Consider the following 25,759-nt stretch of genomic DNA (forward strand, 5'->3'; position numbering starts at 1 on the left):
AACCGTCAATGACTAATCTGTGATTGTTGGTTTAGAGATGTTTGTTTGCACAATGCAGGGCTTCTGACTTTCTGGAAATCACATGATTTCATGTTGGCAACACATATCCTACAAATGAAAAGTTGCATTGTAAGTTTAAACTGTAATAATAATACATTATTGATGAAATATATAATACTTATGCTAGTCTCTTATTTATAATTCTCAGTCCAGGTGGTTGGATCTTTGTTTAATTTCATGTGCTTATGGGATGAAATAACATGAATCATAATTACATAGGCATCAACACAATGAGCTAAACTAGAGGCAGTAATCCAGGGTGGCATGAGGAGGTTTTGTCTGAGCGGAGGCATCACAGTCTGAGACAGATCATCCTTCTGTTGTTGCTCATTTAGTCACAAGCCCCCATAAAACAGTAATTTCCACAGAGACACTTGTTATGGCTGCTGTTTGTTATGGTTGTGAAAGGTTTGGCGCACAAATATATTATATTCAATGTTGTATTTAATGTTTTTGCGCTTATATATTATCTCTGTGTTTTTTCAACTTGAGACAGAATTATTTATTGAAGAAATAAGAGAAGTGCTTTGTTTGCTTGTGTTTGTTATATAATTGAACAATGATTTGGGAAGTGGAAACTTCTGAGGAGCATGTGAATTCACAGCAACCTCAGGCTGATCTGTCTTTTTTGTAGATATCAAGAGTTCTATTCTTTTACCGTTTTGTTTGATACGTCTGCATATGTTATAATCACAAAATGCCATTGTCTTGATGTTTTGGAAACACATTTGTGTTATTGTGGGGGACATTTTCAATTTAAAGAAAACTTGAATACACAGCAAGTTAGTAGGTCGATCGACAAAATGACTCTCGATTGAGCGGCCTGTCTCCTGACGAGACCTTTGGGCGTAATCAGTCGCGTCCAATCGAAGGCCGAGTGTTACAAGGCGAGAGGGAGAGGATTTAAAAGTTTTCCAAAGACGTTTATACAATCAGGAAGAAAACAAAGCTTCAGAGGCAGGTTAGACTCTGGTTTCCAATTGATTGACGAGCATGTGAGCCGCCTGCAAACACCGTGGAGTCGAGTTTGGCCTCGCCGGAGAAAAAGATCAACTTTAAGACAGTAAGTTTTCCTCCTGGTCATCTGATCTGATCGAGTAGCGGAAAGAGCACAAACAATGGCAGAGAGCAGCCCCAAGCCTCCGGTTCATTCCAGCCTGTGCTCCCTCCTGACCACATGTGGACACCGTGTAGAAGCTGTTTGTTTAGATCCGATGGATTTTCGTTGTTGTATCAAACACAGGCTACACCAGGCTTTCAGCATCATGCATGAAAAATGGAAAAAGTCCCGAAAAGAAGGAAACAAACAAACAAGAGCAGCTGCATTAAAAACCAAACTAAACAAATCAACCATCCTGGTGTTTTTTTGTTTAGATTTAAGTAGACAACTGAGAAGCATAACAATGGGTCAACCATTCCATTCTGTCATCATCAGAACAATTCTGGATTTTTATCAGATAGTTCGTTATATATGTAAATTCTTTTAACTCATCTTGATAATTGTAATACAGAAGAAAATGGGATTCACTCTCAGACTCTCTTAAATCACACAATTCACCCAAGCTGTTGCCCTCAGGGATGTTTTTAAATCGACTGACTTGGAGAGCCAGACGAAGGATTCCTGTTCTCAGTTTCTCCGCTTTAAGAACCCTTGACTCCTCCATACGTTTGCTGTGACTCAATATTCAGTCCATTAAGGTGTTTAACTTTCATACATGCTCCTAATTTGGTTTTAGCAGGTTATCTTTTTGCCATTTTTCTTCAACTGTAGCAAGTAACTTTCTTCTAATTGTGTTCAAGGTGCATGACACAATATTTCTACACATAATATATATAACAGCTTAAAGCTCGGTAGCCTTTGAAGTTATTGGGATATTTATTCCAAGAGAACACAAAGAAAAATACCCACGTTGACACTCGCAGATGTAACGAATTTGAAAATAACTTCTTGCTCAATAATTCCATGTAATTCACTTTGTGGCCTAGTGCAGCATGATAGTTAATGTAGACATCTATTGTTACCACTCAATAGCAACAATAGATGTTTCTCTGTCATTGCTCGGAGTGCTTACTGGTGACTAAACCTTGATTTTTGCTCTTTACCAACAGTGAGCATCAAGATACGGGACCTCAGGGTTTAAGAGGCGATCACCATGGCAACGCAGTTCAGTATAGATGATGCCTTTGTGTTGGAGGGAGACGAGGAGGGAGCTGTGGCCGACGGCGAGGCGGAGGGATGGAAGGGCCGAGACAATGAAAAGGAAGGAGGAGAGATGACGTTCGGTCCACTCACTTTCTCCAAACCTCAGCCTCACCCTCTGCCTGCTGCCACTGGCTCCCCTGAACACAGTAACCTGAAGTATCAGGTACACATGCACCTTCACTTTGTCGATTTACCTTCATAACCTGCTGGGTTTTTTTTAGAGATGAGGAAAAGGGTCAAAGGGGCTAAAGCTCACTGCAACAAGGTTAAATTCAAGAAGAAGCTGTTGGAAAGGGATCTATAGCAATGGTTTATTCATGCATAGTTTTTTCACTCAAAATGCACACTATAATTATAGACATTTATCAAATCTGGATGTGTGAATGTCGTTCTTGTTAACCTATATAAGTTGTTTACCTGAATCTAGGACTGGGAGATAAAACAATATCAGTACTTATTGCAATACAATGTTCATCAATATCAATATATACAAAATGTAGAATAAATCGATTTGATACACAGGGTCTAAAAAGTTCTAAAATTCAGATCATTGAAAAGGGTTTTTATCTTTGTTAAAATATTTCACAGTTCGTCTCAAATATGTTTAGGTGGATCATATTTATTTTACACTACTTCCATCAAGCTTTCCATGTGTTTCTTTTTAAAGAGAAATGTTTTGGTGACATTTATTGTGATCATTATTGATATAAAACATTTAATATTGATATCCTTTTTTCTGTAGAATCTGGAAAATGAAGACGCCTTTTGCAACAATGGCAACTCCTCTTTCAATAACTTTTTTAAAATCAGGTGGGTGCTCGGTGAAGGACTGTTGATGTTCTTTTGTTAGTTGGTTTTTATTGCTTCTGTTTCCTGCACGTGTTTGTTTGAGTGTGATATTAAGTCTGTTTCTCTCTCTTCACAGTGACCCGGCCACACTGTCTTACTGCAGCTCCCAGTGGTCCTTCAGCACCTTAAGTTCCTACACACATCTTTCTGCACACTGCTGTGGGTGAGTTCAACTGAAACACACACACACACACACACACACACACACACACACACACACACACACACACACACACACAAACAAACACAAAGTTACCTTAAAACCCTGTGTTGCTCCTCAGGTGGGTGTCCCATCCGCTGGTGAAAAAGAACAGAAGAGTTGTTCTTGCTTCGTTCCTTCTCCTCATAACTGGAGTCGGTGAGTCGTAAAACACGAGTGTTTTTGATTCATCAAAAATGAAATATCAAGCAATATATTCTGATGTGATTATACTACATATTTGTATCTGTTTAGTTTCTACCATTACCTGCTGTTCTTGACATGTTTGCTTAGATTTTACTTTATTATTGCCAGTAATAATGTCTGATCACACTCTGTTTCTCACCTGTCTCAGACTTGTCTGTGTATTTGACATTTACAGATGAGTCATTACAATCTAAAACAAATATTTAAAATGGGCAGTACCAAAGGAAAGTCGTATGAATCTGTCAACATGCTTCAATATTTTAACATAGACATGCTGCTCCACATTCACTTGAATGGGAAAGAGGGAAGTTTGGACCCTGTACGGTGGCTTTCTTCCAATTTCTCCTAATCCTAGTAACATTTTGCATCGTTTGTTTGTCAGCTCTTATTTTCACAGGTGTTGTCATACAGCTGAATCCAAATGCAGGTCAGTAAGAAATATCATCATTGAATCAGAATCAGCTTTATTTGCCATGTATGTGTAGACACTTACTAGAAATGTGACTGGTATTAGTTGCACTCAGCTTACCTACACAAATAGATATACAGCAAAAAACACACTGCAAAATAGCTGACAAAAAAAAACATGGCTACCATGTGCAAATAGAAAGTGAAGTAGTGACTCAACACATTTTTTAGTCCAAATCCAACTGTGATAAAAATGATTCAAACATTGTTAACAAGTACCTCATGCTGAATATGTCTAACTGGATATTTAAAAAGAAATGTGCTGCTTCCAACTTCAGAAACGTAATCAAAGGAAACACAGATTGCTCCGTGAGCTACCAAATTATAACTATGTAGCCTAAAAACACTTTAACGTCTTTGTATTTTCTGGTATTTAAATACTATAATTTAATAATGTTCATATTTTATTTTATTGAGTCTGTGACACAGACTCAGTCTGTTGATGACCATGTTATCTTGCATTTTTATTGTCCCTTTGACAACACAACACGTTGGTTAGAGGCAAAGAGACACCAGGTTGTCAAGGGCAAAGTTCTTTTGATGACACGGTGCAGTGTTGTGTTTTCGTCAACCAACCAGTCAAGGCCAAACTGTCCCACTCGTCTTCAGGCTCTAGTTGGTGTGAAGAGACAGTGCAGGAAAAACAGAATCACGCAGGACTGGTGAGCCTGTGGGTTACAGATGAGGGTCATGATTTTTTGATTATCCACATGACAAAAATGTTGACCTTTCTCCTTCCTTAAGCCTGTGGCGTGTTTTCGCAAACAGCACACATAGACTGTAGAGTAACTAGTACACAAACTAACAGTTTGATCATTGTCAACTAATTATTTTGACAACTAAGGTTCAGTTTGCAACAAATTCTGCGACTTTATGATGCAATGAACAACCTCTGCAGTAAAGGTTGTGATTTTCGACTGTGTTTGTTTGTTTGTTTGTTAGTTAGCAGGATTATGCAAAAACTTGGTGGAAGGATGTGGTATGGGTCAGGAAAGAACCTGTTAACTTTTGGCGCGGAACAGGGACCGATCCAGGATTTTTATTGATGAACAAATGTGTCTAATGACTCATTCTAATGTGGCCTGTTTTAATTGAAGGGGACTGTTGGTCCTTGGTGGAGTTATGCACTCCAACTTAGTGCCTTAGTTTGTTTTAATAGAAAGACAGAAATAAAACCTGAGGAATAAATGACTGAACAGGACTTTTTCCAGGTCACAGTCAGTAGATTTTGTTGCCAATGGACAGGACCAGGCTTGAAATTCCCCTTCTCTCCTTTCTCTTTTCTAAGATAAATGGCTGTTGCATCACAATTCCTGTACATACATGATAGTGCAATTGATCTTATCATGTAATTCCTGGCAAGAAAGCAAATACGGAAACTGAAAAAAAATTGTTTTTTCCTTACAGGAGTTTCAAGTGCCATTTTCTTTGTTCCTGGATTTCTTCTCTTCATCCCTGGAGGTAAATGGACGATTTAGTTCAGTTCCGAAACTAATTTTGCATGGTTTTGCAACAGTTTGGATAAATACATGCTTTGTTATGTTGACATCATTCCCTGTGTGTCCTCCAGTGTACCATGTGATATACATCAGCTGCGCTGTCCGAGGAAGAAGAGGCTTCAAATTGTTCTACCTGCCTTATTTTGAAAAATGACATTTTACGAGACACTAGTTTTCTCTGTTGTCTTAAAATGAATTGTATTTTGTCACTTGTAACGAAACGTTGCTGTCACATGTTTCACGTTGTTTTTTCTTGTCATTGTTATGACCACTAATTTAACCACTCAGTGTCTTGAGTATGTTTCCACTAAATGAACTGACGTTGTACATGAAAAAGAAGGAGACTGGTCTTGCCTGTGTTTTTCTTGTGTGAATAATGACTGTGAAATTACAATAAAACTTTTGTAAATTTTAATTTCTGTCGATCGAAACAGTTTTTTTGAACAAACTCAGTATGTCTCACTTCAAACTGTGGAGTCGGGGAGAGTAAATCATGCAGCTCAGTCCAGTGAGCTGCTCAGGTAAGGAATAATCTGCAGTGTGAGTCATGGACATGTGAGTCAACATGGATTGTGATTTGAATCTGCTACTGCATATTTTAGAGTGGATTGTCCTGCTTACTGTCTTTTGTCAAACATTTAATGGATATCAATGTGTTTCATATCCATATTACTGAAGACATATAACCCTAACCCTTTCAATTCACATTGAAAGAGTGGCATTTTGTTTTGGAGACTGAAATAAAAGTTGATTGCTATATCATTTATAATTCATAATGTTAAGACTTTGTATACGGATGAGGAAAAGGATGCTAGAAAACTCTAGCATCCTTTAACTCTAGCAAACAGAACATGGCAGGTCTGTGTGCTTGACATTTGTCGACTCTCGGGACTCTGTGTGTTGAGTTATAGATTGATTGTCGCTTCACTACTTTTATTGCAACTGAAAGGGCAAAAACATCTCTTGTGATTCTTGTGGTTAAAGTGTAACTACTTTTTCTCGGGATAATGGTTCTTCAATTGCAGTTACAGATCTCCAGTCCTGCCCCCTGGGCTACAAGAGCCCTGCTACTTTTTCAATCAAGAGCTACTTCTCTCCTGAGTGCCAGGCAGTTTATCCCTGTAGGAGAGAGCGGAAGTATGTACTGTCCTGTGGTCACTACGTTATAATGTTTAAAACAAGTGAATCATCAGAGTCTAAGTTGCATTTTGATGTTGCAGCTGGTTGAAATTGGGCTTTCTTTGATTTGTGTAATGTGTGCAATTTATTTTTTACAGGTAATATGGCCAAAAACATCAGTCAATATGGAAAATGATCAGGATAAATGTCATGTTATTATTTATTTTAGTGTGATTGGCTGAAACAGCAAAATATTTTACAAATCTAAAGTAGATCAATTATCTGTTATACCACCCCACTCTGCTTCCCTTGTATATAAGCAAAATATAGATTAAACCTTTGTTATATTTCTTTAAAAGTGCAGTTTTTTTGGTAACACCCCACTACTATGAAATGTGTAAGACATGAATGGCTGTGTGAAATAAGACTAAAGTGACCAACACATGATTTATTATTATTGTCTTTGTTGTTGTTGTTGTAATTAAATATCTTTAGTCACTAGGGCAGTGTGGCCTGCGGGGTAGAGGGATTTTTTTCCAACAAGAAGGTTGGCGTTTCAATCCCCACTGTTCCCCATCTGCATGCCGAAGTGTCCTTATGGCCCCTCATGTCGTGTTGGCAAGACTTCAACCACCTTTTTCATTGCACATTATGTTACACTATGTAGAAATAAAAAATTTAAATAAATCAGATTAAAAAATATATATAAATACAAAAAATGTAATTAAATAATAATTAAAAAAATGAATCCTGCGTAGTCCACTTCTTTAATTAAATTTTTTTTTTAATTTAATTATAAAAAAATATTATTCTTTTTTTATTTTTTATTTTAAGTTGATCATCAGATCAACTCAAAATAAAATAAAATAAAAAATAAGCCGTGGTTCAAGTACCTCAAACAAAAAATGTGGAATATGGCCAAAGACTTCTTTGTTTGTCTGGTCATTATACACCTGTTTATCGATTTTTGTCAGTGCCTGTGAGTTCTCGGGCCCTAATAATACAAATAAACAAAAAGTCACTACCCTCGAATATTCACACTTCAACATTCTACGTATGGAGGGCGCTCAGGGCCGCTGCCTCAAGTGACGTCACACTAGGCGACCACCTTCGGCGAACAGCGTCATCAGTGGTGAACTGACTCGGGAGAAGGATGGAGGAAGAGGCACGGAAGCTTCTCGAAGAAGGAATAAGCAAGAAACTGGTCAGTCCTGGAAAAGGAGAACCGCCGATCTTCCCCGATGGCACCAAGGTAAAAAACACACCGTGCACGGCTAAGCAGGTTTGGCGTGGGCCCCCATTGTAGCTTAATAAGTGCGACGAAGCGCGTTAGCTGTGATGCTATCTGGCTAACACATTAGTAAGCTGTCAGTTGGATTCGTTTCACTGTAAAAACCTTATGCATAAATACATCTGCGCACTGTCTGGGCTCTTCCGCCTTTGTGCTGAGTTAACGTTACATATAATTACGGCTTCATTTGTGGTTCAAGCTGTCTTCGATTTTTTCTCTCCAGATTTTTTCATCTGATGGGAAAAAAGGGGGTGGGACAGGATGGCGTGTGTTTATGAGTGCTGATTGGTTAGTATGCTGTGTCAATCAAACATCTGTCGCTGTGACTGGTCAGCATGCAGCAGAGCGCGTTCCGGCCCTGTCTGAGAAGCAGTGATGGCTCTTTTGTTTCTTGTCAACAAGCAAACTGCTGCGTGGGTTTCGGTGTCTTGAAGGGGCGATGACACAATGCGTATTTTAATCGTACAGTTCTATTGAGCTTCGTTTCATTTAATCTAATTTAGTAGCACTTAAATGGCACTTACTCATAGCACTTTGTAGTTTAGCTTTTCTTTTTTTTTTAATTGTACTCTTGATTCTTGTTGTTCTGGGTATGTAAATTCTCATGGTTGAATGCACTTACTGTAAGTCGCTTTGGATAAAAGCGTCAGCTAAATGAAATGTAATGTTTTATTTCCTGCTCCGCCAGGTGGTCTTCCACTACCTCACCCGCCTCTGTGATGGCACAGTGCTGGACGACTCCAGAACCATGGGGGGGCGCAGCAAACCCATGGAGCTCATCCTGGGCAAGAAGTTCAAACTGGCTGTGTGGGAGAGGGTGGTCATCTCCATGAGAAAAGGAGAAGTGGCAGAATTTACCTGTGAGACCCAGGTTTGTGAAGCTGGATGTGACATGGTGCTTATCTTGTTCCTCCTCAGTGTGCTGACTCCCTTTCATTCTCTCCTCCCCCAGCACACATCGCTGTACCCACTCGTGTCCCAGTCCCTGAGGAACATCAGTGCTGGTAAGGACCCACTGGAAGGGCAGAGGCACTGCTGCGGCATCGCCCAGATCCACTCCCACCACTCTCTGGGGCACAAGGACCTAGACCAGCTTCAGGCCAGTCCACAGCCTCTGGTCTTCTGCATCGAGCTGCTCGAGGTGAGGAGGCAGGGTAAAGCCAAGGGTTTAATATAACTGGGGCCTTCTTCATTTATTATTAGGACTCAGTGTTGTTTAATTCTTTTCCATTATGATACAAGCGCAATACCTGAGTTCTGATATAAATTCCAATACCTTTTTTTATATTACCATTTGAAAAATATAAACATTTTCTACAAAATCTGGTTAATTCATGTAACAAAAAATGAAATGTCATAAATGCAAGATGTCAGATATTGACAAAGCAAAGGAAGCGGGAGGAGAACTTAAAGCGTAAATAAATGTTACAAATTATCAGGATATAAAAACTTTAGTCATCATATAGCTGCTTAACAAGCGATCAAGACAACAAATCTGACCAAAAGTATAATGCCAGTTTTGCATACTGTGAACAACCGACACGTTCAGGTCATTACCAAAAAGTGTGATACTTAGCCCCATTTGCATTGCATGAACGGTATTTCTGATATTTACATATGTAGCTAGAACATTGGAAACCGCTCAGTATGATTCAGTCTATGATCCTGAATGAACAACGCTGTGACACAGAGGTTTATTCAATCCCCATAAAGATGGGATTCCTTACAGGGATATTGAAATTAATTGCATTATTGTTTCATGGCCTACATTTAAAATCTTGTTAATATAATACTGTATATACTATATCTTCCTTCAGTGATTGCTATGTTTTTGCTCCAGATTTACTCTCCTACGATAAAAGCTCCAGCTACCACTGATCTCCTGTCTCTTTGCTCAGGTTCTCATTCCAGGGTCGTTCCAGCTGGACGTGTGGGCAATGTCAGACACAGAAAAACTCGAGCTTGTGCCTCAGATCCACGAAGAGGGCAACCTGCTCTTTAAACAAGGTCAAATTAAGGAGGCTACTGAGAAGTACTACAATGGCATCGCCTGCCTCAAAAATCTACAGATGAAGGTTTGTGGACAGTTCATCCTTTGTTGATCACTTTAGTAGACATCATACACAAATAACACTTTTGTACTATAGCTAAATATCATATTAGATTTTCCGATTTTTGTGTGTATCAATTGTTGTAAACTAGAGATTCACAGCTTTGATCCAGTTCATTTGCCACACAATGCTTTCAAGTGTCTAAACCTCCTCTTTGTGGCCTTTCCCTTTTCTATCAGGAGCATCCTGGAGATGAAGCGTGGGTGAAGTTGGACCTCATGATCACACCTCTACTCCTCAACTTCTGTCAGTGCAAGTTACTCCAAGGGCAGTACTACGAAGTCATTGAACACTGCTCATCTTTGGTCTTCAAATATGAGGGTAAGCCTAAGTGGTTGGTTCAACTTAATGATTTCACACAAGTATTAATGATTTGACACAAGAATAAGTATTTTGGGGATTGGTGTAGATTTACTTTTTCTCTCCTTGCAACCTTTTCCAGCTGTAGTTTCTCTTCATGTCTCTGCTTATAATAACAATTATATTAATAGACGATTTTACTCCTTTAGATTGTCATTTAAGATATATGTTGTGGTTCCTGAGTCTACCAGACAATTATAATGTATTGGCTGCACAATGTGGCCTACAGGTACTTGCTTTTACTTTATCCTGGAAGCTAACATTCAATCTCACATACAGTGAGTTGTGGAAAACCAAGTTCTCTGTCTTTCATTAATTTACTGCCTCTTTTCCCGAATAGATAACGTGAAGGCCTTCTACAAGCGAGCTAAGGCCCACGCTGCAGTGTGGAACCAGACGGAGGCACGAGCAGACTTTGCTAAGGTGCTGGAGTTGGACCCCTCCCTGGGACCATCTGTAGCCAAAGAGCTGAGGGCCATGGAGGACAGGATCCGCTCCAAGGAGAAGGAGGAGAAGGGTCGCTACAAAGGCCTATTCGACCACAACGCACCCCCAGCAACTGCCACTACAGTCAGTCCACTTTGAGTTTCTTTAGTTCGATCGAATATGACATTGAAATGTGAGATTTAATGGATATTTTTAATCAAAACATCTCTTGTGTCGTCCTCCTCCTCCTCACAGGGTTGAATCTGTCATTGGGTTGAAAACAAGTGGATGTCTGTGAATTTCAAGATGGAGGAGAAACAGTGGACACTGCTGGTGCTTTAGTTATATCCATGATGCACCCAAGACAAACACTCTTCCACCTTGTCCTCTATGGTCGCACTCTCACACGGTCAGGTTGTACATACAAACAATGCAACCACAATTCATCAAGGTGCAATTTGCCTTCCAGCCTTATTCCTCTGAACTCCCCCTCTTTTGTCTGAAAATTCAGTTTTCAATTGGGACACATTCACTTTAATGACATTTAAAAGTCCCATTCTGACCTTGGTTCTGTTCTGGCCAGCAGCACCAGTCATTCAGAGTATTGTGGTCTTTAATCTAACAAACTATTTCAATTAGTCACTGAACCTGTTCAAGTTTTATAGAAATATCAAAAGAATTGGCTGACTTGTTCACAGTAATGTTACCTACGGATACACCTAGCAACAACCTTCACAGGATTTCTAGAGATTTTAGTTTTTCACTTTGTGCAATGTCATTATTTTGCAATTTCTATACCAAACATCAATTTGCCAGTGTATTAGAAACAAGTATCTTACACACATACTGTTAAATTACTTTAGCTGTGGGATAATTATTTTTATTCCCAGTAACTTTAGTCAAACAAAGAGAATTTATAAGTCAATGCTCTCCTTTTTTTTTTTTTTGCACCAGGAACATGATGTACTCACGTGAACACCTCTGCCTTGCACTGTCAGATTGTTTTCTGTCTTGATCAATAGATCCGAACAGGAGGCCATTATCTCCTGGGAGAAGCAACTGGGAAACTGAGCGGTCTGTGACAATCACTATGTAACACACGTGGAATTGATCTTTTTGCTTTCTCCTGTGTTTTTGTTTCATATATATAAGAAATGCTACCATTATGTTGTTTTTTTTCAATATATATTCATCAATAACTCTTGGCATCTCTTCCACCTGGCCGCTGTACTACGAAGCTGGTTCACTTCTATCGGGGTAAATCACCACGGAACCGTTTTGCTGAACAGCTCACCATGTGTTAGGGTCGGGATAACCAGACATAGTTTATATATTTTCATCATTCCCTTTAACTAGGTTTATCCTATGAGTTTAAATATTTATTAGGAATGGGGGATAGAGTTTACAGATTTACCTTGTGACAGCCCCCATCCCTCCCCTCTCTCTTTCACTGAGACTCGGAACAATCAGCCCTCACCAAAATGACACTACACTGTTGCCCAGTGTCCACGCTCCTTAAAGGGAAGGATAAGGGCCATTTAAAACAATGTCTGTCAATCGCTGATGCCAACATGTGTGTCAAACCAAAGCTCATTATAGAGGCTACACCACTTGATTAAGTGAAACGTTTTGTCTCTCATCCAAAAGGCTTCATCACTTTAGTTCAACAGGTCTTTTAGTAAAGAACATTTTCATTTTTCTTGGCCCTGAGTTATTTATCTCCTTCCCATGCTGAATTATATCGTGGTCACACAATCTTTTTTTTCCCAAATGTAACTTACACATTCACACTTAAGAGATTTTTTTTACCAGCTTTAACAGTTTATTTTAGTCGGTATAATGTGTTTGTTCTCCACCTCTTTTTGTAATGCAACAGTTGCTCCTCATTGTGAAATATGCTGCTGCCGGTTAAACGTGTCCATGTCTGTGATTGGTCATGTGCACACGCTCAGATCTTGATGAAGCAAAGCTGGGTTGACTTAACCAGTTGATAACCAGCTTCGTGGGACCGCTTAGCCGGACTGCGATGGTTAGGGGGTTATCCTGGGTATGTTGAACTCGCTTCGTAGTACAGGCCCCTGCTCAGAAAGAGCTACGCTTACTGTTCATGTGAAGCAGTGGGTCATTATCCTGAAGTGAGATGTTATTGTGGTTGTGATTATGTAACTCAAAATAAATGTTTATCCCCAACTTTGTATTTTGATTTACAATAGGATTTTCCTGATCGAAATTCATTATCTAACATCAATGAACCTGAAACAGTTTTTTTTTCATGTTATTTAATTAAGATATACATAATGAACTGCAAAAATCTGGTTTACAAAATTTCCGTACTAACAAACTGACTTGAGATGTACAGAGGTATTGGGACTGCGAAAACAACTACTGTGTGTTTACACTACATAATATGGTGAAATAGAAGGAAATCAGAAAACATGAAGTGGTTTCAGAGTGGCGTTCGGATTAGAAACTTGAGGACATGTGCAGTTTAAACATTTCTTCTCTTAAATGGTGAACATTTTAAGAAAAGTCAGTCTTCTTGGTCAACTGCAATTATTGAACAAATACTATAAACATTCCCATCCAAGCTTTTTGCCACGAATCTACTTAAAAATGTGTTTCCCCGTGTCTACTTAAAAATGTGTTTAAATTCCCCACACTCTTATTTCAAAGTAGATACAAAACTGTGTGTTGCATACACCTCACAGGTCACAGAAAAACAGAAACGGTTTCAGGGATCAGTGGAGACAAGAAGGATTTTCTGCACCTATAAAAAGCCAAGAGGAAAAGCACAAAACATGGAAGGATAAAGAAAAAGGCGTTAAATCAGACAATGACGAGGGAGGGATTTTACAGGGGAAGGGTGCAGGGAGCTTTTCCAAAGGGTTATGTACGAGCGCTTCTTTCCGTCTCAGCCAGACACTCCCTGACAAGTGCACGGGCGTGGATTATCCCTGAACAAGACAAACGCCAGGTGAAATAGGTGTTCAATCAATAATTCAGCATTAATAATTAGGAATAACCAAAATAAAACATACCTCTCTTTAGCCTCTCCATAGCGCTCTTGCTCCCAGCGTACGTAGGCCTGATCTCACGGCTCATCTCCTCAATGACAGATAGGAGTTCGCTGTAAGTCGACCCTTGTGACACTTTGACAGGCTGATGGTGCATTTTTCCCAAGCGTGTGATTTTTGGGGAGAACATAAAAAGCCATTAGGATTTGTCAACAGCACAAGTGAAGAGAAAAAGCAATGAAAAAGTTTGAACTCTTTTCAGTCATGTATTGATTGCGCAGTCGTCCCTTTTTTCTCTGGAGGAGGTGCCTGTGTGAGTGAGATGCTCCACAGTTTCTATAGACTTCCTCCGCCTGGTCCCCTAACGTAAAGTCAGTAGACATTCAGGTGAATCTGATGAGAGAACACAGCGGGGTATCACCCGTTTGATTGATCTGTTGGGAAGTGAACACATCTGTCCAGAGAAGCTCCCGCTGTGCTGTGCATGTGTGAAAGGCAGGCTCAGGGTAGACTGGGTAGCCAAATTGTCAGATTTGACCCAAAGATCAAGTCTGAAAACGGCTTATATGAAAGGGCCAGCGTAGCTTAGGCAGAATCAGAACCAATGACATTTACACATACATGGAATTTGCTGTGGTGTGTTTTTGCAATATAAATATATAAAATAAAATTAATATATATAAAAAAATGTAAAAGTAGGAAACAAACAAATTTATACCAGAAAATACTATAGGCAAATAAAAAATATGCAGTTACTGTTATAAGTGTCAAAGATAGGGACAGATAGACACTGATCCTTTTAGATTACACAACAGAACATGTAACTGTTACAGCACCACTCAGATGAGTCATTTGTTTGCCTCACAGAGGAAACAACTCTTCATTAGCTCTACATTGACATGCTCTCAAATCAAATCTATTGCTCCTTTCAAATAACATTGTATTATTATGCCTTTTAGATTAGATTCTCAGCATTTCCATGTAGATTACATGCATGTAGCCTTTTGGCACCGTCAGTCTTTACTGTGCTTCGTGAGCAGAGCATATCTAAAGTGATACATGGAAATACATGTTTGGCTCAACTTTTCAATGTTATAGAATCAAACAGATGAGCCTGACTGAGCCTCCGTTTTGTTGGTTGGTGCAGAAATAGAAAACTGCTACACACCAACAATTTCACAAGACAATTGCAAGTAAATAAGACAGAAAATAAAGGAAAAGTCCTTCAGGAATCCACCAGTCCAGTTCATGATATAACAACTAATAAATAAATAAATTAGAGTCTGACAAAGCCAAGATATCTAGTATAATTTCTACCTTTTAACCTACATAAAATGTAATTAAGACTGATAGGGTTTGGTCACTTGTTAACCTTTATGTGCAATATATATATATAGTGTGGTCAAAGTGTAGGACACAGAACAGTATGGATAAGTGGAGTGCAGACATACCTGAACAAAGCCCATGGAGGGTGGGCCAAAGTCACTGAACGCCGGCCTAAAGCTGGATGATGAGGGGAGGGATGGAGAGGGCACGGACGAGCCTGGAAAGAGAGGAGAACAGATATTACACACTAAAGAGGGAACAAAAACTAAAGGATTAACCAACTTTCTGCAACATCAAATGTTGCAGATGTTAATCTCAGGAAGGTAAAACTCCACAATCCAGTGAATGAATTCCTGATGGTTACAAGCCTGAACCATTACGTCTACATAGAATACACCTCAGACCTCTTTACCACTTCCACTCACCATAAATAGGTTGAAATATGGAGGGAATCATTATTTCTCTATTGTTCACTCAGCTAATGCTGTAGTTATCTTTGATTTAACTGTCAGTTTGACTTTTATCATAAAATATGATGGGGTCACGTTTCTATGGTTGCTCGCACATAAACTTAGACTAGGCTACATTTGATTTATGCTGAACCTTTCATCGCATTCACAGCGGCTGGCCAATAATTAATGAACAACTTTAAGGCTGTGTGGTGTCAGACTACCTGGGGGAGTGTGGTTGGAGCCAGATGGCGCAGGAGCTATGGGTTTGTAGCTCATGGCGATGTCAGAAGGCAGCTCCCCGTACGACGCGCCGCTTCCTTCCGTCCCGTCAACCCGGTGCTTATACAGCTTTACTGGTGGTGATGAGCTCCTTAGAGCTGATGCAAAGACAGGAAGGTGGCATCAAGTTTATATATTTATTGTCAGAATAAGTGAAAGGGAGACACAAGTTTGCAATCATCAAAGCAGTGATTTCAGATTTGTACAGTATGTATAATAGTTCTGGATGTTTTTTGCTCCCGAGGCCACAGCATGTTAATTCATAGTGAGTGGATCAACCTCTAGGCTACTTGTGTGTCTGCAGCTCATTTTTGAACTTGAGAAGATTTGGAGTTTGAGCTGAGTAAAGCTTTACGCTCTCTGTCCTTTACTTCTTCAACGCTCAGGTCATAAGACTGTAATATTACATTTATAATGTATGATAGCAAATATCAACACAGAGTGTTTAACAACTTCCCATCCAGCTTTGGTCTGATGCTGCAGATGAGCTGCAACTAGTCTCCTGCACAAATGGCTGCCAGAGAGAGTTTAAAGCTACTACTGCTTTGCAGGCTAGGGGACACATTTCTTGTTCTGTCTAGACCGATCAATCCTAGTTTGATCGTACAGTGTCTGAGTGTGGTGGCTGACCACGTGCCACCATGTACCACCATGTACAGCCTTAACTGTACCTACAATGGCTGCACGTGATATCATCATGTCAACACGGACCAGAAATCTCTGCAACAAACCAAGCTGGGCCCTCGGCGGTATTAGCATGGGGTTCCTAATAAAGTGCTCATTTGGGGGGGGGGGGGGGGTCCAGCTGTGACAGCCATTGAATGAAGACAGTGTAGAGTTTTCCTTCAGCTCTGGTGAGGATCTCCTCTGGTGACCGGCTGCTGTTTAGACTGGAGCCCCTCAGCGGGTGTGAGGACGTGATGAAGAGGAAACGAGCGGAGCCGCTGAATGAAACGAAAGCTGCCGCGAGCCTTCAGAGGAAAGAGCCCAGCTAACCACTGCCGGGTAGCGTTAGCTCGTTTAGCTAGCTGTCACCGGTTAGCACTGACATCCACAGAGGAGCGCGGCCGAGCCCCCTTCAGGCAGCGGGGGTTTCCTCCCAACACCGAGAGAGCGACGGACCCTTTCTCTGCACGTGTGGGAGTAGAGAGGCGCCTGCTCCGGGGTTTCTTACCTTTGTACGTACAGGGGTGATCCTCTGTGGACGTTAGTCCTGCTCCTTCCTCTGTCAATCTGAGTCTGCGCACCACTGACGCGAAGTGTGTAGAGCCGTTCTCTAGCGTCTCCTGCCATGTGATTGGCTGAGGGAGCAGCCTATGACGTCTGCTCCACAGGAAGTCGTCACGGGGAATCACCACAGCAACAAAAATCAAAAACGGAATACATAATACAAATATTATTTTATATTTTTATTTTTTATTTTATTATTATTAATTGGAATATTTCACATTCATAAAGCAAGGTTTTTCAAGCCCTCAACTTAAACAATTTTATGATTTAAAACATAATATTTTACCAAATACAAAAAAAAGTGCAAACAATATCATGTGTTATTTTCTGCGACCCTTGGTTATTGTCATTGCACTTTTATCGTTTATTACATTGTGGATATTTTTTATTATGTAGTTCTTTTTGATAGATACTTATTTTACAGTGCCTTGAGATAGTGTCTGTTGATGATTTGAGGCTATACAAATACAATTGAAGTGAATTGAATTCTATTATTTAAATGTTATTTCAACCATAATGTCTATTCATGGTGAACTGTAGATAGATTATGATTTGTATATGATTCTATGTTGCCACAAATATATATAATCAATCAAAATTTAAAAAATATTACTTACAAACAGTGCAAAATAAATATCCCACCAAAAACTCAATATTTATTGAGTAGAGATTTTTATAAGAAATGTGAATTCTGTGAGATTGATGAAGGAACAATTTAACACACAAAGGAAAAACAAAACCTTATCTTTTAATTATTAGAGGTAGGAAATAGCAATGTTGATTTTGTTTTGTGAAGATAAAATTATTCTTAAGTTTCATAGACAAGCTCTTTGAACATAAATATTTGTCAATAGATTTGATTTACATTTAGTGTATGGCATATTTTAATGAGTAGGAAATATATAAAATCCATATTGTGAGTAAACAAAAATAAATTCAGCTTTGCAGAGAGAATAAAGAGTAATAAAAGTCAAAAGTACATGAAATAGGTTTACCAAAAACAATTGGCAAATTATCTTGTATACTTTCAGTCCAGCACCTTTATTTGTTCATTTTTGACACTATTACTTTGCAGATTAAGATAAATTGTCTTAATACAAAATATAAGAAAGAAGTTAAATATTCCCATACCATAGGTGTAGGGGCCAAAATGCATATTTGGTCTGTTTGTTTATTGTTTATTTTGAAAGGTTAGTCACACTGTTTTGGATCATGTCACTTCCGTTTGATTGACACATGGGTGTGGCTTAATCTATATACCTGGGCAGTCAGATCAGCGGAGGGGGGGGAGAAAGGGGGTTAGTGGCGCACCTGATTATATTTTCTGTTTAGCGTCGTTGTCGTCGTCGTCTTCATCGTCAAACAACCATGTTTTCATTCATCAATTGTCATTCGGTCTGCAGCAATAAAATGCTCAAACTATATTCATCACCGGACTTGGATTCATTGTACGACGCGTAACAGCCTGGAGCCCACTTAAGCCTCTTAGCGGCCTTTTATAGGAAAACGGACGCTATAATAGGTTATCCTTAAAACGGCAAATTTACCACATCAGTATACAGTATGTCATAATGCTGGTTTTGTCAGTCAGCTATTATATTATCACTATCTTTAAGACTAAGCAAACCACTGTTCACCTCTTCATCTTTATATGCAATGGGCCATAGCAGAAATCATGATTATTTAACACATGTTATTCGACAGGGGGGGGAAAAGGCAATTATGGGTGTGCTGAAGTTGGTAGTTGCAAATTGAATCTTTCCTCGGAGCGTATAAACACATGAACGCAGGTGTCACCAAGCGAGAAGTGAATCCGACCTCATGATTGTTTGAGAAGCGAAAGGTGAAGACGTGTGATGCTGAGAGAGCGTGAGAGATAGAAAGAGGACAGAGGACACAGCTATGTGTGTACTCTCAAGCAAAAGAGAAGAAATTCGCATTCAGGACCCTGAAGAATATACAGCAGTAGAAAGAGTACTGGAAAACTGCATGTAACTCAATGTACGGAATGCATTTTAAACATAAACTGTGCGGCTTTGATCACCCTGTTCTGATAGCAATGTTTTTGAAAATGTTTTTTAAAACAGAAAATAAAATTGATGTTACAGTCTCTGCCTTTACCCATTAAACAAGTTTTGATTGACTAACGATATCTACTTTTATTTTATGAGTTCATCATAAAATACACAAACATTCCTCTAACAGCCTGAATTGATGCAAACACAAACCAGCAGCTGCCAAATTAAGAGACCTTTATAATCCATAGTGTGAGCAGCCTATTTAATATGGCAGTTTGTGTACACGTCGCTGCTGATTGGGCGACACCCCGACGCACACACCAAATGAAAGAAGCCTGTTGCAGACGGTTTTAAGCCAACCCGGAAACCACAGCACATTTTGAGATTGAATGTGTTCCTGCTCACAGTCACAGTAGTCATCATAGTTCATAGCTATCGATATTTACGTGTTCATGAGCACCCGCAGCAAGTCTCCATGAATTAAACAATATAAAGCTATATAAATCAAATAGTCTGTGACTTCTTAAAGAATTAACGGCAGAATGAAGCTACAGAAAAGGTGCAGTTGAGTTAACAAGATAAACTCCACAGCAGCTGCAGATGATGAAAACAGGAAAAACAAGAAGAAACAAAGAGGTAGTTGTTATCACCAGTCTGTGATTTTGCTGCCCATCTCTGCTTCATGTCCTTTTTTAAATCGGTGTTTTAGAGGGATAGAGGGTGAGTCAACACAAGTCATTTAAAACAAAAAATGAAAACCAAAGGGCAATGGCACATAAGAGGCTGTATTGTTTTAAAAGCACTTGATACTATATTGAATAAAGGTTGGTGGATATACATGCACATCACGTACCTGGATCAAAGGTTTAGGTCAGCCCAGGAAATATATCACATTAAGAGGTTGAAAGTATTTCTCCATGGAGCAGTGTTATTGATCCCATTTTGTCTTCCATAAGCCTGCTAGAATTGAGACTTGTGATTTGACAGCTAAGATGGCTGTGAGAACGGATTTACATGAGATAAGTTTTCTACAACTTGGTCTTTATATTTCCTCCCACATGGTTCCACCAAAGTGTCAGTAGACTTCAGCATGCCACTGGTAAAAGAGAGAAAATGAAGTGGGTGACAGGAGAGGATGGAAATTAAAACAGGAAACCAGCAAGAGACGGATCAGTAGTCAAGTGTGGAGTACTCGAGATTTAGGATCCAGAAGGAGTAAAACTCAGGCATTCAGAGGTTCTCCTTGCTGCTTATTTCCTAAGAAAGTTTTTTTCTGAGGTTGGGAGGATGTGTGGATTCTGTGTTTTTGCAGGTAAGGGAGACATGAAGAGAAAGATGGATTTTGTTGTTCTCCTGCAAATCTACTGAGGTTTCTTGTAGATCCAGTTATTGTGTGGCAGTGTCCTTATCCAGACTGAGGTATTCTCTGTAGCCCCATGCTGAAGAGGTATAGGCTGAGCATAATTCTGTTTTCTTTTATTACATTTTCAACATATCACTTATAATTAATTGACTCTAAGGATAAGATGCAGTTTGTGCCTCTACCACAGTAGAGCCATCCAGTTGTCACTTTACTGAGGGCCCCCAATATTGAGCAAGGTTACTTAACTCGGACGGTTATTCCCTCTAATGTATTGGGTTCAGTCCCAGTACCTGGGGAAGAACCTTGTCTGTACCATAGCTTTCTGGTCAACAGTGTCAGCTGAGTTTTAGGTTTATATTCTGGTCCAGAGTATAACCATTATAATATTCCTGATGGAGTGCTAGATAGTTTATAAATTTATTGAATGCCTTTATGTATATGTGACAAGACTACTTGACAATAATTCATAAATTCTTCTAATCAATGCTGTAAATACACTTATTTTTCTGAGGTTCTCCATTACACGTGGTATCTTTTGCACCTTGTTAAAGCCCAACGAGTCAAACTGTGATTTGTGAATATGGACTATATAAATAAAATATGATTGAATGCCATCGACGGGAGCAGAATGTGAAAACCTATTTTTTCTTGGCCGGCCTTCAGAAACACAACACTAAGCGTGACCAGACCGCGTGATTGTGTGTATGCATGTTAGTGAAAAACCTGAGCAGCAGGGGAAGGCTTCCTTCCATAGAAAACTGCTGAAGGTACTGCATGTGTCGTTTCTCTTCTGTGAGGCTGAGTTGTTGCCAGCGAGAGCGCGGCTCACGTCTGGCCGCAAACAATTTGGATGAATGAATATCATCGGCAATTCGAAAAATCCAAATCCACTGCTTGCATAACTTGGCAAAAAAGGTTGCAACCTAGCAGGTTGTTGATATAAGGGGGGTCAGCCAGGGAGTATCAGAGAAAGCTTCTCTGCAGATGGAGTGGATCCCAGTTTACTACCATCTCTATAAAATGCCCTTGAAATAACAGAAACTCTGAGCTACTGACTTCAGACCAGGTCTTTGTTGGTCAATTACGCAAATCTTTCCTCATGATAGCAGCCATCCATCAACTGTACTTAAAATGTTTGATGATAAATATGTTAGAACCTTTTAGCATTGTGTTATCATATTGGAAATTGGAGGCTACATGTGTATGGAAACAAGAACTCAATAAAGTTTGGCAATTTAAACCTTTAATGTCAACATGTGAATAAGGGTTTACAAACAAAAGGTTAAGGTTCAGTAGTTGCAATCTCGCTCTGGAGGAGGGTAAATACATATCTTGTGACTGCTTCCATAGTTACAACCTTTCACTTTTCCAACCTCACTGACGGATGATTATTATTACTGATGGCAATTATCTGAAGGAAACCGGCAGTTACAGCGCTGACTGAGACACACAAACACAGGTCAACACAACTCTCAGGTCCTGGTTCTCCACAAGGGTTTATTGCTACTGGCCTGGTATATAGAAGCTCCATGTTACGGCATACTGGATATTTTTTAACAGTGTCATAACCTTCAGTAAAAAATGCAGAGCTGTGACTCCAGCACAAGCTCTAGGCCAATATTAGCTCACATGTATGCCTCACTCAATAAGAGCTTGCATTTAAAGAAGTCCCATTAATGCCACAAGTTCAGTGCAGTTTGATTGAATTTAAGGGGACCTTTGGTGCTTGGCTAGGTATGAGCTCTCGCCTGGAGCTCTACTGAGTGCCATTAGTCATATATAGTCATTTGAAATCAAATGAATCAGTAAGTTAACTGTTACGTTAGCTACCCTATATAGTCTATGTCATAATGAGAGAACCAAATATAACACTCAAACACAAGGGATCAAGTAGAGATTTATTTGGGATGTGAGGGATCTAACAGGTGAAGGGTGAGGCTGTAAAGATGCTGGTTTACAGGGCAGAGCCGCCGAAAGGACGAGCTGTGAGTGGAGCTCTGTGTCTGGACCACAGGAAGGAAAATGAGCTGTGGAGCAGAGGCAGAGTAGCCTGAGATGAGCTGTGGTTGATAAGCTCAAAGCTAGCTAATAGAGAGGAGAGCCGAGTGTGGCAGGCTAACAGGCAACATGAGATAACTGATCCTGAGGCAAATAAGAGGGGTGCGCATTACTAAAACATATCATGAACCTGTGACTTTCATCTCATAGAATATTTAACTCTACATTTTTTATATAGTCATTTTTTCTTGAATTAAGGTCTCCACTTTAATATCCAATAATACTGGTGCTTTTTTTTCTTCTTTTCCTACAATTAAGCTTAATTTATGTGATAGTAATTTTTTTTTTTTTTTTACTGCATTCACTTTGAAAGCATAACTCTGGCTGCTGCAGGCGACTGTGAACATCCTGCAAACACCAGCAGGCTGGCAGACAGTCAGTGAGAGCTTCGGGACATAGAGGATCATTTGGCAGCTCAAGAGCCTGATATTTCTCTCAGGAGGTGGAAGAACCCACAGCTAGAATGAACACTTGACATGTGACAAGAGTCAAACGTAACATTTGACATTTGAGAAATAATGTAAACAACGAATATATATTTTTTAGCGTGCTGAGATGAAGATAGTTTTGTTGAAGGATGACTCATATCTGACTCATATCTGAAATATCCAACAAGCATCAGGCCTTTTGAAGTTCAACGGAAGCTTAAATGAGGTTTCCATACACGAGGTTTGCACGTACACAATCATAACTTTCAAGAGAAAGAGAAGTTCTCGCCCGAGAGAGAACTGCATGGCGTGGTATGCTCACACGGCAGCTGAAACTATGAGGTCGGACTGTCTGCTTGGACGATAACAACTTTATGAACAAAAGCACAAATGAGCAAGTAGCAAATAACGCTGCACACAGCTTTACAATGCGGCAACTGAACAAATCGTCAAGTTAGAGAGAAGTGCAAATATTAATTATTTGTTCATTTGGAAACTTTGGCAGGACAAATGAGAATGTGGTGTGCCGTCACATTCTAGGTAATGTATGGAAAACACTGCCTTGACATGGTGAAATAGGCTATAAGCCCTTGTGGAAGTATGCAGTCTCAAAATAAGTATGTATTTGTGTATATGCAGCCAATAATTACTTCTCAATCAACATAATCTTATTTTATCTTGTCTTGTTTTTCAAAGGTTTCTTTCACCTGCTTTTCTCTGTTAATGTCATTTTTTTTTTAAGCTTAAACCAAGATGGTGTATTTTTTTCAATGCCAACGGGTTGCCAGAAGAACATGTTGTTCCTTTACATAATGTATAAAGTATTTTTAATATAATTTTATAACAAAGCAACCTGCACAAGCACTCTGGACTCTGTTGCTCCTTTGAGGATGAAACTCACTTCAGCACTTTAAGGGCCGTGGCTCTACCCACGTCCTCAGACGTGCATGTCGGCAGGCAGAGAGAAGGTGGACAAAGAACAAACTCAGAGTATCTTATTAAATCCTACAGAGCCGTCTGTCTAACCTGGTCTCCAATAACTACCACAGGCCTCAGGTTCTTTTTATTATTTTTGATAATATCATAAACCCTGTAGTCCTACTCTGCCTGTTGCAATTCCCTGTATGTAGACATAGACCAATTATCCATTAAACGCCTGCAGTTAATCCAAAATGCTGCTGCTCGCCTGCTCACTAGGGCAAGAAAGAGACCATATCACACCATAGGAACAACCTATACCATTTCACATTAGATCTGCCCTGTCTTTAAAACACTTTACAACTAAAAACCCACCTGTTTCCCAGGCTTTCTCCTCGAGTGGAGTTCATTCCATCCTGGTCTTCCAACGTTCATCAACACTTATGGGAGCTTGGTGGTTGTTCCTCTACCTGCCTCACTAGAGCACCGCGCAGAGCTTCCCTCCTCCTCTGTAAAGCAACGTTTAGATTAAAGAAAGAAAAAAAACAAGTAAAACGTTGAAATCACCTCTTTACATGACAGGCAGGTGTGGATCTGTCATCTTACAGTTGGCGCTCCTCATGATCTTTTCTGCCTCTGGCCCTATCTGTTACCTGGCTCTCTACCTGGATCGGACTCTCAATGACCCTGAACAATCTTACACCATAATACAAATAAGGTGTTTTCAATATTCATAACTACCCAGTTCCACACAACATTCAGACTAATGTCTTTACTCTTTACTAGTCTAAATATGAGCGGACTTTGACATCATTACTCGGAGCCAAAGACTTACAAACTTACCTGAGAGCTGTTTCTCTGTCTGACTGTCCCTCGCTGTCTGTTCCCAGCTCCTCTCTCTGAGTCGCCTTTGCCTGATGACACATTGGTAAAACATTTCCACGAGCACTTCAATACATTCTTATATCAACTTGCATTTGATATCACTGGGGTCCTTATAATAACTTTCATTAAAAAGATTGGATATGTCTTCTTAGAAGGTTATTTACATTGGCTGGTAAAAAGCAATCATCCATTAACCAAATAACTAATTAGATTTTCCTGAGAAAGCCGATCTCTAATATTCTGATGTCAATGTGTAAAAGTCAACAACAGTCTGAAACCTATAGACATTGAACATATAGAACACTGTTTTTTCAATGAAATGAAACTTGATTTATCTCCCCCCAAAAAATCCATTTTGCATGCAATAAGAAATAATAATGCACTGAATTCCTAAGTTTTGAGTCAGTTATTCATAAATATTATAGAAATATTACTACATTATCAGCTTAAAAAAATCGGGTACTTTTTTATGAAAACCTTTATTTTTTTTATGTAACCAAGCATTCTGTTTTATAAATACACATCTGACATTATAGCAAACGGCTTGAATCAAGATCCAACTGAGTGATAAAAACCCACATGTATGACACTTTCTTCTTAATTATATGTTGTAAAGCTGCATGGGGGAGGGGGAGGGGGCAGTGGACAATTCAATTGAAGGCAAAGACATAATTTTCTTTCTAGCATGTGCATTTTACAGGTAACAGTCAAACCAAGTGATGCAGTATCCACAGCATCCTTTGAAACAGAAAATGTTGCACTGGATAGTGACATTTCATACACTTACTGATCATCATTCATTATCTCTCCGGTGCAGAGACCCTGTCAGACGAAGCACATGGATGCAATTTCCCCTTTTTTTTTTAAACGACGGCAGCAGCTGGTGTTTTATGTCAAAGTTTTATGAAATTATGACACATTCCTGCATAGATCGAGGACTGTCGCGGGGTTCTGCAAGATTATTTTGAGACAATTGTGAGGTTCTCCATATATATA

General features: G+C 39.5%; 4 protein-coding genes across 5 annotated transcripts in view; 2 read left to right on the forward strand and 2 right to left on the reverse strand.

Moving 5' to 3' along the window:
* The window catches only part of serping1 (serpin peptidase inhibitor, clade G (C1 inhibitor), member 1), a 5,783-nt gene extending 5,736 nt beyond the window's left edge, over window positions 1-47 (reverse strand). Inside the window, exon 1 of the mRNA XM_053418642.1 lies at window positions 1-47. This exon is cut by the window's left edge and continues 114 nt beyond it. The gene's annotated coding sequence lies outside the window, so the exon portion shown is untranslated.
* An 855-nt stretch (window positions 48-902) lies between these two features.
* On the forward strand, window positions 903-5,900 carry tmem134 (transmembrane protein 134). The gene is made up of 8 exons (XM_053418643.1): window positions 903-1,123; window positions 2,170-2,426; window positions 3,006-3,073; window positions 3,189-3,275; window positions 3,394-3,470; window positions 3,901-3,945; window positions 5,394-5,447; window positions 5,557-5,900. The coding sequence occupies exons 2-8, from the start codon at window positions 2,214-2,216 to the stop codon at window positions 5,637-5,639; spliced, it is 627 nt and encodes a 208-aa protein (XP_053274618.1). The 5' UTR covers window positions 903-1,123; window positions 2,170-2,213; the 3' UTR covers window positions 5,640-5,900.
* A 1,797-nt stretch (window positions 5,901-7,697) lies between these two features.
* On the forward strand, window positions 7,698-12,982 carry aip (aryl hydrocarbon receptor interacting protein). Of its 2 annotated transcripts, XM_053418340.1 has the most exons (7): window positions 7,698-7,856; window positions 8,584-8,766; window positions 8,848-9,036; window positions 9,794-9,970; window positions 10,186-10,327; window positions 10,707-10,936; window positions 11,048-12,982. In XM_053418340.1, the coding sequence occupies exons 1-7, from the start codon at window positions 7,758-7,760 to the stop codon at window positions 11,051-11,053; spliced, it is 1,026 nt and encodes a 341-aa protein (XP_053274315.1). In that variant the 5' UTR covers window positions 7,698-7,757; the 3' UTR covers window positions 11,054-12,982. The 2 variants fall into 2 exon arrangements, with proteins under 2 accessions (XP_053274315.1, XP_053274314.1); XM_053418339.1 differs by lacking the exon at window positions 11,048-12,982 and having other exon boundaries at window positions 10,707-10,951.
* On the reverse strand, window positions 11,582-17,172 carry cdk2ap2 (cyclin-dependent kinase 2 associated protein 2). Its single transcript, XM_053418341.1, has 5 exons — window positions 17,038-17,172; window positions 15,806-15,961; window positions 15,258-15,349; window positions 13,831-13,951; window positions 11,582-13,746 (listed from the first exon to the last, which is right to left on the reverse strand). The coding sequence occupies exons 2-5, from the start codon at window positions 15,858-15,860 to the stop codon at window positions 13,679-13,681; spliced, it is 336 nt and encodes a 111-aa protein (XP_053274316.1). The 5' UTR covers window positions 15,861-15,961; window positions 17,038-17,172; the 3' UTR covers window positions 11,582-13,678.
* Window positions 17,173-25,759: the final 8,587 nt, after the last annotated feature.

This window comes from Pleuronectes platessa, chromosome 3 (assembly GCF_947347685.1).
Source record: "Pleuronectes platessa chromosome 3, fPlePla1.1, whole genome shotgun sequence".
Lineage (NCBI taxonomy): Eukaryota > Metazoa > Chordata > Actinopteri > Pleuronectiformes > Pleuronectidae > Pleuronectes > Pleuronectes platessa.

Bases quoted from the DNA above. Each gene is read 5' to 3' on its own strand.
- tmem134 (XM_053418643.1), top strand. From the start codon at position 2,214: ATGGCAACGCAGTTCAGTATAGATGATGCCTTTGTGTTGGAGGGAGAC. The intron at 2,427-3,005 runs GTACACATGCAC...TTTTTTCTGTAG, and splicing joins ACAGTAACCTGAAGTATCAG to AATCTGGAAAATGAAGACGC. The intron at 3,471-3,900 runs GTGAGTCGTAAA...TTTGTTTGTCAG, and splicing joins TCTCCTCATAACTGGAGTCG to CTCTTATTTTCACAGGTGTT.
- aip (XM_053418339.1), top strand. From the start codon at position 7,758: ATGGAGGAAGAGGCACGGAAGCTTCTCGAAGAAGGAATAAGCAAGAAA. The intron at 9,037-9,793 runs GTGAGGAGGCAG...CTCTTTGCTCAG, and splicing joins TCTGCATCGAGCTGCTCGAG to GTTCTCATTCCAGGGTCGTT. The intron at 9,971-10,185 runs GTTTGTGGACAG...CTTTTCTATCAG, and splicing joins TCAAAAATCTACAGATGAAG to GAGCATCCTGGAGATGAAGC.
- cdk2ap2 (XM_053418341.1), bottom strand. From the start codon at position 15,860: ATGAGCTACAAACCCATAGCTCCTGCGCCATCTGGCTCCAACCACACT. The intron at 13,952-15,257 runs GTATGTCTGCAC...ATGCACCATCAG, and splicing joins CCTCCATGGGCTTTGTTCAG to CCTGTCAAAGTGTCACAAGG. The intron at 13,747-13,830 runs GTATGTTTTATT...TGTCTTGTTCAG, and splicing joins TATGGAGAGGCTAAAGAGAG to GGATAATCCACGCCCGTGCA.